Source organism: Schistocerca piceifrons, chromosome 1, assembly GCF_021461385.2.
Source record: "Schistocerca piceifrons isolate TAMUIC-IGC-003096 chromosome 1, iqSchPice1.1, whole genome shotgun sequence".
Taxonomy (NCBI): Eukaryota; Metazoa; Arthropoda; class Insecta; order Orthoptera; family Acrididae; genus Schistocerca; species Schistocerca piceifrons.
In genome coordinates, this window is record NC_060138.1 from 897,020,127 (window position 1) to 897,033,214 (window position 13,088).

At 37.3% G+C, this 13,088-nt stretch overlaps 1 protein-coding gene across 1 annotated transcript in view; it reads left to right on the forward strand.

The window, feature by feature from the left end:
• Window positions 1-13,088, forward strand: part of LOC124776439 (SAM and SH3 domain-containing protein 1-like) — a 342,406-nt gene that overhangs the window by 306,384 nt on the left and 22,934 nt on the right. Inside the window, exons 10-13 of the mRNA XM_047251441.1 lie at window positions 1,896-2,035; window positions 3,817-3,918; window positions 5,088-5,256; window positions 10,203-10,354. Of these exons, the coding sequence (XP_047107397.1) occupies window positions 1,896-2,035; window positions 3,817-3,918; window positions 5,088-5,256; window positions 10,203-10,354 (563 nt within the window). The remainder of the gene's footprint in view (window positions 1-1,895; window positions 2,036-3,816; window positions 3,919-5,087; window positions 5,257-10,202; window positions 10,355-13,088) is intronic.

The following is a 13,088-nucleotide window of genomic DNA, read 5'->3' on the forward strand; positions in this document are numbered from 1 at the left end:
GAGTAGCACAGTCACTGTGGTGTAGTGGTTATGATACTAGACTGTTGCAAGGAGGGTCATGAGTTCAAAACTCACCTGAACTGTAAAATTTTAAGTTCTATGTTTGGTTTGAGTACATTCTAGAAGTATCCACAAATATCAAGAATCATTATACTGGAATGTTCTGTAACTGTATATATACAGTATGTGTTCTGGCCAGAGGCAGTTCGCACTGCGCTCTTGTATGTGCAAGTGCTGAATAAATCTTCGTTAAGTGAAGTTAGTGTTCATCATTCATCTAATTACACATTCTTGTACGTGAAATTATTCTGGTGGAGATTCTGGGTATTGGAACTTGTCATAGCGCACATTATTGATGATGCAGGCATCAGGCCATGACAGAGCCACTGTTTACGTGGCGAGAAACCCGCATTCGAGCCATATTCAACAGATCGCAATCTATTGGAGACAGAAGAAGAAGAAGAAGAGGACGTTATGATGACAGCAACTGTGTGCCATCACATGAGATATCCTTCCGGGTTCTCTGGTGACGATGGCCAAGATCCAAATCAGTGGCTGAAGGTATATGAGCGTATAGCCACATTTAACAAAAGGGATGACACCGTGTGTTTAGCTAACATATTTTTCTACTTGGAGGGCTCTGCCAAGCAATGGTATGAGAACAATGAGGAGAAGCTCACAAACTGAGAAGTATTCCAGTTGGAACTGCATAAGTACTTCGGCAACACACAATGACAGAAGTGCAAGGCTGAAGATAAATTAAAGTGCAGGGCACAGCATCCAGGAGAAACTGCAGCATCCTACATTCAAGATGTCTTGGAGCTGTGTAAAATAGTGGATCCTAGAATGAAGGAGGAAGATAAGGTTGCACATCTCATGGAGGGTGTTGCTAAGGACATGTATCATGCCCTACTCCTGAAGGAGGTTTTGACAGCAGACGACTTCATAAAATGGTGCCAGTATATCGAGACAACGCGTCAAAAAGAATTATAAGCAAGAAGTTTGAACAGCTTCCAAACATTGTATTGATGTGTGTGATGGAGGGAAGAACTGATTTCAAAAGTGTTCTTCATCAGATAGTGAGAGAGGAAGTCCAGAAGGCACTTGGATTGCATGGCGAGCAAAAAACTGAGACGCTTCAAGAGGGAGGAAGTGGAACAGACCCAGTCTCTCATACTTCTTTTCCCTTTAAGAAAGGTGAAAAAGTTGAGAACCAGGTGAAGTTATGTTCCTATAATGCCACATGAGGTACTTGTTTGGGATTTCAATAGCACCAAAAGTGTCACAGCTTTTGCCACTAGTGCCCCAGTTTCGTTGAAGCTTTGAGTAGAAGACTGAAACCTGTGAATCACGACCAATGCTGTTTCTGTACCGCTGTCAATCCTCCTTGTGTTTGCACACAATAAGTGTAGTCCCTCTCCATTTTGTACTGCGCAAAAACTGTATGAAATTATAAAATATGCAATCAAAGCTGCCAGAACTATTTGAGAAAGAACAAACAGATGTCAGCAATACATGAAATTTTAGTGTCTCCATATGTGTTGTCATTTGTAGTAAATGCTAGGAATTCAAAGACATAGGTCTGTTTAACAATAATATTGAAAAATTAAACTGAAGGACTGAGAAACCCATCATATTTACTGGCAATACATGTGATCAGATATAATTAAAAACCTAAAACATGAGTTCCCGTTCAAAATCTTAATTGTTTTGTGTTGGTATGAGTTGTTTCATGATGACACAGTTTCAAAATTGTGTAACAAATATTTTTCCTTGTACAGTCTGTAGCATTCAGACTATTACTTTCACGTGTACCATAAAGAAAAATTTTATTTACTCTGTAATATATTGCTGCATATTACTCAAAAACTGAAAAACAAATGTCCTATCTACAGGATCACGACTGTCCACAATGTCAATAGAAACAAGTCGTTCTGAACAGACAGAAAATCCAACTAATATTTCATCACCTTCCTACATTTCTCACATGACAATGGGCAAGGGACGACATTTTCGAAAAACTATGGGATACACAGTAAGTACAGTTTATAACAATTTAACAAAAAAGTTTTATATCTTTAGATCTAGTAATATTTCTCTTAGTTTTCAATAACATTTTTCAAAAATAGTTTATATGTTAGTTATACATAAATATCAGTTGAATATAGGAACACCTTTTCTCCTCACCTGGAATCTCTGAAACTACTGACTTATTGTCATATAATCTATTATAAAAGCTATTTTTGTTGTGAAGTATGAATAAACGGTTGCAGTTTTCTGTTTTTGTTTATTATAAGAATACATTACTCCTTGAGTCTCTTTCTTTCCTATCAATTAAGATTTATGTGTCACTCACCTTTGTTAGTGTATAGTAAGCTATTCATTCCTTGTTCACATGTTTCATGTGCATTTGGTGATGATTTTGCATTATTCTTTTCCCTGTTACATTTTATGTGACACATGTGGCTGTAGGCTCGTAATTTCATATTTCATCTACGGTATCTCTTTCTTTGTGTAAAGAGTACTGTATAATTACTCCTTGTTGTGTAGTAATTTGATTTTTTTAGAGGCTTGTATTTTTGCCTTTTTGAGTACCCAATAAAAATTAACTGTTTTATATAATACCAACATTTGTGAAGTGAAAGGATCAATAACTCAAATTTGATTGTCATTTATTCAGGTTTGAGTCACAGTTGCATACAATTTCTTGATGGTGACTAGTTTTTTATGTTTATATGCCTGCATTGCAAATGTTGTTAAAGTATAATTTCAGTTACACACTTACATGATATTTTCCTAACACAGATTTGCATGATAAATGTTGTGTGACCATAATATAGAAGTGGTACATTTCAGAGACCAGCTAGTCACACCATTACTCAGGCAAAGTGTATTAAAGAGTCAGTTTAGTACTTTCCTGATAATTAACTTTTCACATTAATCTTATGAATAATGAATTTAGTATGTGCAACTCCTATGAAAATTTTTTGACAGAACACCTGTCTTTCTAGGCTGCTATCCAAATAACCAGTCCTCCAAATTGACTAATTGACATCAACAGAGTATGATCACACTTAACCAGTATATATCTTCAATGTGCTTGAAACCTAAGGGTACATTTATGTTGTATCCTTGCTGCTGGCATCTCTCTACTGGCATGTTGCACCTCACAACTAGCTGGTAGCTTTGTTGCATTTATGCTACAGCCTTGCTGCTCACTGGGAGCAATAGTGGCACAGCTGTTCATGTAGCTAGCATAGTAAATGTGGTATTGCTGGAGTGACCTAGAAGCAGCCAATCAGGGCTCAAGTTTCAGGACATACAGTGATGGTCACAGTGTGAAACACAGAGCAGCATGGTGAGAATCATTGCAAGCAGCATATCAAGCAATGGTGGTGCACATTAAATGGGCTGGTAAGACTCAGTGGGTTTGATTCATCATAGCTGGGCCATGCTGACCAGCAGTGAGGTGGAAGCATAAATGCAACCTTTGTCCCTTAATCTATTATGTTCACGTATTTGTGGCTACTGATTAAAATTTTTCTTGTCTTTTGATCAGTATTCCAGACAAAAGAGTCACATTATAACACTTACTGCAAACCTTAAAAGTACATCAATGATATTACTTCATCCAAAGTCATAGTGACTTTTCCTTTAGTATCCTGGAGAGATTTTTAAACAGTATGCATTCTGCCATTAATTCTGAGCTCTTCTAATGATAGGAAACTCAATAGATGTTACACAAATAAGACATGAGCTCTTACACAGCACATACACAAACTGTATATGAATAATATTTATTTTCGTCACGAACAGAGCAGAAGCAGTGCAAGTGAAGAAGGTCTTTCTCCAAGTCAGAGTTCTGATTATGAAGATCAAGAGGAGCTACAGAGTGTCCAGCAAGTTACAGTTCATGCTGTAAGTACTCTTTTCCAAAAACTTCTTCTTTGTACCAGTTCTTGGAAAAGGTGACTCAAGGAATGTTCTATTTAACATCTGCATTTTACATGTATGTATATATGTTGGATTTTGCATTAAGATGCTGCAAATACTGAAAGAAATTTGAAATTAAGAAAAAAAAACCTTACAACAAAACACACACTTAGTCAACAGCGTTGATAACATCTAGGTACACCAAACTAAAAATGTAAAGGATGTCATATTATGCAAAAATGGTATCTTTGGCTGTATAAAAATATCTGTTATCATGTGACAGTTTTCTTTTGCCCTTGTAAATGTAAAGATTGTGATTAACCAACAGAAGCCTGAAATAGAACAGCAGCATCTATTTTCTTAAAACAGACCATACATACAGTGATGAGGTGTTTTAATATAATGTTGTTAAACAGCACTATGCAGTTAAGACACATAATTTAATATACATTTTTCAGTCAAGTGATATTCTTGAAGGTTCTGCTCATTGTTAATGAGATTCATGGAAAGTGAGTTTAATGAAGTTTCAGACAGAGAGAGAGAAAAGAGGTTCACTTATTCTTGGACACGATACAGTTTTCTGAAGAAAAGTGTTTTTTTGTTACTGTTACTACAAATGTAATAAATATATTTTGAAAAAAGTGCAAGACAAAACAGTGAGTGATTTCGTGTCCCAGAAAATATTTACCAGAATACAAATCCTACATTTTTCGGTTTGGTGCCAAGTCGACCATACAGTATCTTCTGGCGCTTATCATGAGTTTCTTATCTGTTACTGCTTTGAATGTAAGAAAAATGTGAAACTGAACTATAGGTCAGATTCTTCATCTGTTATACCTGGCCACCGAAGTTGGCCCACGAATGTGAAGGTAAAAACATTCCAACTCCAGCAAGATTGTGACAAGAGAAGAACTGTCATGTTCAAACAGTCACATATTAGGTTGAAAGAATGACATCAAATCAAACTCACTGTTTTGTTGTTTCTAATCCTGATGTAACTTCACATAAAATATATAATTATAGTTCACCACTTCTAAGTCGTAGTTAATAAGATGGATATAATTTTGTGTTGTAGTTCAGAAATTATTATTTTTATGATTGCCATGTTGTCATTCACATAGTAATATGTATGATCTCTCTTTGATCCATGACAGACGGAGTCAGGATGCCGAGCGGGTGTGACTCTGAGTACACGTTCTAAGGGGCTGAGACAGGATGTACAGAAGAAAGGGTCACGCCTTCGGTCAGCTGCAGCTGATGGTACGGAGAAAGCTTTTCCCTCAACAAGCTCTGTAGAGAGCTTACCCAGTGGCTCTGGCTCCAGTATGTACTTTTTTAAATGCTAAATCAGAGTTTGGAGTATCAAGATATAGGACTTAAGGCCAGAAGAAATATTCTCCCATAACATAAACTTGTAATTTCAGTTTAACTAAGGGATGAATGTACTCATAAAATAACTGTATTAATCACTTATAAACTTCATTTTTTGAATCTGTTTCTTATGTGTTACTAAAATGGTCTTAAACTTTTGAGTTATTCTGCCACCTTTCATCCAAACAGTACATTTATCAATGGTGCACGACACTTTGTCTCTCAATTAGTCTGCATAAGACTCCCTCTGAATTTCACTGTTCAGTATGTTCTATGAGTCCCATATTCCATATGGCAAGGTTGTATTCTGTCACACTATGCAAATAGAAGTTAATGATCCTGTGATCTAAATTATATCAAAAGACCATGTTAAAGATTCTTTCTGAAAACATTTGTCAGAATAATCTTGGTCTGCAAGAAGAAAATAGAAACATTCTGTATCCATTGCAGAAACTAATACAACAAGTGTTTCATTCTTTTCTGAGATTTTTCTGTGTATGAGGTGTTATTCATCTTTCACTATCAAATCTCATTATCAGTCTTTCAGGTTATTATCTGAACTACAGGAACCAGGACTGTTTTGTTTTTCATACACCAAACAGAATTTTTATCATTTGTCCTTTACTTTACAGTACTTCTTTAAGAAACTGGGTGGCATTTGTTTCATACATGCTGCAGACTTTAGAGCCATTTAGTAAGATAATGAACTCATGTTACCTTTGTAGAAGCATTGCATCAGCATTTACCTAGAAATTCATATTTGTATAATTACCAGCATTTCTCATAATCTTTTTACAGAAACTAACTATTAAATTGTCAGAATGCATATGCAAGTCCTTGAAGCTGTTACAATTTTTAATCAGAATTTTTATTTATTTTTTATGTGACTACCCTTTTTTTTATTTTCTTTTATGCATGATGTATTATAGCTGAAAAGAAATTGCTTCAACCAATTTGGTTTTCCATATGTATAACTTTGATTTTGTTGGATTAAAGAAAAATGACATTAGAAATGAAGCAGAGGAAAGTATGAAAATGTTGTCTCATTAAAGTTGCACTTCCTCTCATTACAATATCATCATGGAATAAAACACTGCAAACCCATTATTTCTATTGACAATGCTTCCTTGCAGTATTTTGTAAATAAAAAAGTGGTACCTTATAATTGGGCACCAAATAAATGTAAAAACATCTGAGGCAATACTGAACCCATGACTTATCTTAGAGGATAGACTCAACAGATATCCTACGTATTATATACATATTTGTAGTTTAGAGGAAGCATTTGAGAATGCTGACTGAAATACAATCTTTGAATCTTAAGGGAGCAGTGATAAAATATAGGGATCAAGAGGTTTTCTAAAATTTGTAAAAAACAAGACTGCAGTTAGAAGAGTCAAAGGATATGAATGGAGGAATGAGACAAGGTTGTAGCATCTGCTGGGTGTCACTTAATATGTACATTGGACAAGTAGTAGAGGAAACAAAAGAGAAAAATTTGAAATTTGGGGGGGGGGGGGGGGGGGGGGTGATAAAATTTTAAAGGTCTGCCAATGACATTGTATTTTCTCAAAAACAGCAAAGGATTTGGAAGATCAGTTGAACAGAATGGACGATGTCTTGAAAGGAGATTATAAGATGAATCTCAACAGAAATGAAACAAGGGTAATAGAATGTAGTGAAATTAAGTTAGGTGATGCTAACAGAATTATATAGGGGAAATGAGACACTAAAAGTAGTTGATGAATTGAAGAGGTTGCAGAAGAAAGTGTTAATTCACAAGAGCATATTTTGTGTTACTGTGTGTTATATGTTTGGCTAAATTCCAAGACAAGAACTTAAGTACAATAAGAGAAAGCAGTTTGTATAGTAGAATATGTTTTTTAGTAATACTTTTGGAACTACTTGTTACCAGCAGGTGAAAGAACACAATAGGTACTGTGTTCAGACTAATCCTTACTAATAATTTGAATGTTAGCACTTTCTTCTGCTGACACTTTCAATTTTGCTATTTGAGACACAAAGCAGCTGATGATGGATGAAGAAGAGAAGATATCAGATTCAACTGTTGATAGCAAAAAAAGCATTTATAAAAAAGAAAAATTTGTTAGCATCAAATATAAATTAGTGTTAGGAAGTATTTTCTGGAGGTATTTGTAAGGAGTGTAGTCTTGTACGGAAGTAAAACATGGATGATAAACAAATTAGACACAAATTAGACAAGACAAGTGAAACACAAAGAGAAGAAGATATGAATTAGATAGGATACATTAGGAAAGTACTAATGAAAGATGAAGTTCCTTAGAGGCAGAAGGAAGGAATGAGGTGGGAGCTGATATGGGCATACAGGCAGGTGGAAGAGACCGACCAATAGAGACTGAAGCAGGAGTTGTCGGAATGAAAACTATGTCAGAGGCACAGTTCCTATTTATGCAGTCCAGAAAATCTGGGGTTATGGAGCAGGCACCAGATAGCATGATATGCAAGACAACCAAGAAATAAACCACATTGTGATTAGCTGCATGATCCACAACTGAATGATCCAGTTGGTCCTCAGTCCTAAAAGTTGACCATTAATCTAGACTGATGGTGGTCATACACTTGTAGAATGCTGTGCAGTAGTTACAGTGAAACTGGTAGCAGACATAGCTACATTCACATGTGGCTTTTCTTTCAATACAATATGTAATGCGAATAATGCGGGAAGAATAGAAGGTGGTGGTTTGATGTATGAGAAAAGTTTTCTATCTAAATATTATGTTTGTCTTTTGGAGTGTAAAACAAGACCAAAGTAGGCACAGAAGGGGATTTATATTTGGTTAACAAATACCACTCTAGGGCATGATCAGGAATGAGTTCAATTTTTTGAATCCTGGATGGATCTGTATCACAAAGGGACACAACTTTGTGGTTGGGCTCAGGTTTAGAAGGAGTTTTTGGTGTATATCAGGATAATGAACATAATATCTATTTGTTAACAAGGCAAGGAGAGATGTGTGTATCTTCTTAGGGCTCAACAAAAATTTTAAAATACTGTGAGAGAAGTTTTGTTTAAGGCTACAAAAGATATCTTTAATGTTTGGGTCAAAATTCAATAGAATGGAAACATCTTTTATTACTATCTCAGTTTCCCTGTGGTATTACTTCTTCTCCTTTATAGTAATGATCAACATGCATGTCTGCAACAATGTGTGGTATCACTAGCTTATCTTAAACTGGTGAGCTCAGTCAGCAGGAGGAGAGTGTTTGTATGTGTCTATGGACTCTATAAACTGATTTTGCTATCCTGTAATTTATTTTTCTATAAAAGTAACAGTTGAGTCAGACAGATAGCTGAATAAGTTTATGGAAAAAGTACCTGAAAATTTTAAAATAGCAGATTATTTCACAGACCTCATTCATCAGCTAGAGAAGCAGATCTAAATACTGAATATCTCCTCTCCATTGTCTCAGGAACAACAGCCTGCACATGAATGTCCTTACAAACCACACTTCCTACATTAAATTTTTGTTCTGACTTTTGACATATGCATGTAAAACTGAAGTACAGAAGAGTAGTAACAGAACCATGCTGTATCTGGTATTTCAGTAGTGAGAAGTGATGGTGAGAGATGAATAGATAGGGAAGGGTAAAATATTACTTTGTGTAGAGCATACAGTGCTCACAAAAGTTAGATCCACGGGGAGGAAATGGGTTGATGCAGGATGAAAATTAATATTGCTTGGTTTTGGTTTCAAGGCTGTCACTAATACCATGTATAAGATTATGAAAATAAGCTCACTGGACAAAAAATGACCCTTAGCGAAATCATTTAATACCATGTAATACTGCCCCCGGACTTGATAAACACCTGGATTTGATTAGGAACTGAATCCACAGGGTTGTGCAGGTACACTGCATCCAGGTAAGGCCTTTACTGAGGCTTTTAGCATGCAGTTCCATCAAACTGCTGGTATGCTGATGTCGGTGTTTTACTTGTCGCTTCAACATATCCCACAGATTTTCTATGGGATTCAAGTCCGGTGATTTTGCATGCCAATCGAGATATAATAGGGTGGGTCAGTGTTCAGAAAACCAGTCACGTATCCTTCCAGCTCTATGAACTTTGCTGTTATTGCCTTTATCTGCCTGGGTGAGCAATGGCCTGACTCCAAATGTTCATTGCATGCAGTTCCTAACCCAATGTTATCTTGATAACAGGTGTGATGGACCTTCATTCACTGCCTGCAGCAAGACCTGTTAGGTCAGGAAGTGATTCTGGTTCACAAGCCGTGACAAATGTCTCCGGTCTCTCTCTGTCAGGGTCTTACTATGACCACAATTCTGAAATTGCATTTCATGGCCTCTGATTATAGGCATGTTGAACAGTCTACTGTGAAACAGCAACTTCACATACCATATGGCCATGGGTACAGCCAAACATAATTTCCCCTTTTTGCTACTGTGTCATGTCCTTACATTTAGCCATGTTTACATCCAATGTCTGCTTTAAACATCAATGTCTCAGTGATTACTGCTGCCTTGTGCTCACATAGGGGCAATGGGTGTGCAGTTGAGTATGTGACTTGATTCTGCACAATCTGTAAAGGCTTCAGGATTCATCTGTACATATGCGCTGAGGTGACATATTGTCCAGTGAGCTTAGAATATGTTTTGATCTTAATGAGTTGGAAAACCGTGAAATTGTAGCTGAGAACCAAGATTAAATCATTGCGCACATTGAAAATATTTTTAACTTTTTATTCTATGCAGAGACGGGAACATGGATGCATGTTAACCACCTTGGCTTACACAATGAGCTTCTGCTCTAATGCTTTTAAATTATTGGCTTCCTTGTATAAATAATTTCTTAAGCAATGAAAATGTGTTACAGTTACTTCATTCTTGTCTCAAACAGGTACCCAGGCCCTTGTACCAGCAAGCAGTAATCATAGTTCAATATCAGCTGAAGACTGTGATACTTCCATAATTGGACCAGTTATAGGGAGAGCTCGGGCCCTTGTTGATTACACTCCTAGCCCATACGACAAGGATGCTCTCAAATTTAAGGTATGAAATGGAGGAAAATACCTGATGCACTAATGAGTGTGGTATACTTACTTTGTCAGTCTATAGAAGAGAATATGCAAATTAATCATTAAGTGCCAAAGTAATTTCTACTAATTCCTTTGTTTAACACAATTTTAAACTACAATAAAATAACTGGGAGTTAAAATATAAAATGAGCAAATCTATTTATTAGCCCCTCAATAATTAATCAGTATCAGAAAAGTCCATCATAAAAATAAATAAAAAGTTAGTTTTGAACAAAGAAAATGCTGCCATTACCAGCAGCAGCACTCAAATTGCAAACTAAATTTTCAATTTTTCAGTACAAAAGTACTCTGTAGTTTTACAATAGTTAAGTATCATTCTGAGATGAGGTAAGAGTTTGTAGGTGATAATACAAACATAAGTAAATTATTTAAGTTACAAATCTTTCTTTAATGATTCCAGAGATTCAAGAAGAAAAAAAATATAGTGATCAAAAAGAGAAGAAAAAATAAATCACTTTCTAAAACAGTGAAACAGCTTGACAAATCCATATACATACTTTGAAGAACAAATAATCATGTTGATGTGGTGCTAATGAAAATAGTATCAACAAGATAGGGCAGATATAATGGTGACAAATGAAAAGAAATCATATAGGCATACAGAAGACTTTAATATAACTTAAACAAAGTGCAGAGGATGTGCTAGAAAAATAAGCTATATTTAAATTTATTTGTCAGTCATTGATAGCTTTTGTTAGCACAGATATTACACATTAATACAGTAATAATGATATAAAATAACTGACTCAACAAAAGCAAATTCAGAACCCAACCAAAAAACTGCGGGTGTTAAAATTCTTTGCATTTCAGTGTACACCATCTGATATTATGAATTTAAACAATGGAAAATCCAAGATGGAATGCAACAATAATATGATAAGGATAGTTGCTATTCACCATATAGTAGAGATGCTGATTCACAGATAGACACTACAAAAAGACTGCCAGAAAATGAGCTTTCGGCTGACATGGCCTTCATCACACACACACACACACACACACACACACACACACATACACGGCCAGAGTTTCTGGTTGCTGAGCCCACATTATTAACAGTAGCGCATGATGGGAGAAGCAAGCAAGTGGTGGGATTAAGGAGGAGGCTGAGGCGGCAAACGGAAGGGATAATAGGGACAAGATGGGGGCAGTAAAGTACTGCTTGGTAGAGCAGACAGGGACACGGTGGAGAGAGTGTAGCACAGTTAGATGGGGTGTAAGCAGAGAAGAAGCGAACTAAAAAGACTGGGGGTGTGTTGGTGGAATAAAGGGCTGTGTAGTGCTGGAATGTGTAGGTGGAATAAAGGGCTGTGTAGTGCTGGAATGGGAACAGGAAAGGGGCTAGATGGGTATGGACAATGACTAGAGAAGGTTGAGGCCAGGAGGGTTACGGAAATCTAGGGTATATGGCAGGGAGAGTTCCCACCTGCGCAATTCAGAAAAGCAGGTGTTGGTGGGAAGAATCCAGATGGCACAGGCTGTGAAGCAGTCATTGAAATGAAGTACACTGTGTTGAAATAATAATTAAATCAAGACCCTATTCTGCCAACAGGCATTGAATATACATCAATAGGGACAGTTGAAAATGTGTGCTCCAACTGGGACTCAAACCCGGGATCTCCTGCTTACATGGCAGATGCTCTATTCATCTGAGCCACTGGGGGCACAGAGGATAGTGCAACTGCAGGAACTTATCCTTTGCATGCTCCCTGTGAGACCCACATTCCGACCACTCACTACATTCATAGTGCCCGGCCCATTACACTCATTACTAGCGGCAAACAATCTAACCGAGTCCTGTAAGAGTTTGGGCAATGCTTGTGCATCCACACAGGAGGAGGTCAGTGGCCGGTTAGCCTTAACTATATGAAGATGGTATGTCAGAAAGAACAGATACAGTGACTGTGAAGCTCTCTAGAATCAAATGATAATTAAATCAAGACCCTATGCTGCTGACAGGTGTTGATATACATCAACTGGGACAGTTAAAAATGTGTGCCCTGACTCGAACCCAGGATCTCCTGCTCACGTGGTAGATGCTCTATCCATCTGAGCCACTGAGGGATGTGCAAATGCACATGCATTGCCCGAAGTCTTATGGGACTCGGTAAGATTGTCTGCCACGAGTAATGAGTGTAATGGGCAGGGGCACCACAAATGTAGTGTATGGATGTTAAGTTGGGAATGTGGGTCTCATAGGGAGCATGCAAAGGATAAGACACTGCAGTTGCACTATCCTCTGTGGTCCCGGTGGCTCAGATGGATAGAGCATCTGCAATGTAAGCCGGAGATCCCGGGGATAGAGGCCCACTCAGGGCACACATTTTCAACTGTCCCTGTTGATGTATATCAATGCCTGTTGGCAGCATAGGGTCTTGATTTAATTATCATTTCGTTCTAGAGAGCTGCATGGTCACTGATGGTATCTGTTCTTTCAGACACTGAGAGAACAGATACCATCTTCATATACACTGTGTTGGGTGCAGTGCTCAGCAACGAGGTGGTCCAGCTTTTCCCTGATCACAGTTTGTAGGTGGCAACTCATGGTTGTTTTTGTGGCAGCGTTCGTAGCGACAAACAATTCGCTGCAGAAGCGGCTTACGAAGTCACCGCCACACTTTTAATAGCGGGCCGACCGGTCCGCTGGAACAGTGAACAGAAAGATGAAAACCCAAACACTCTGATTA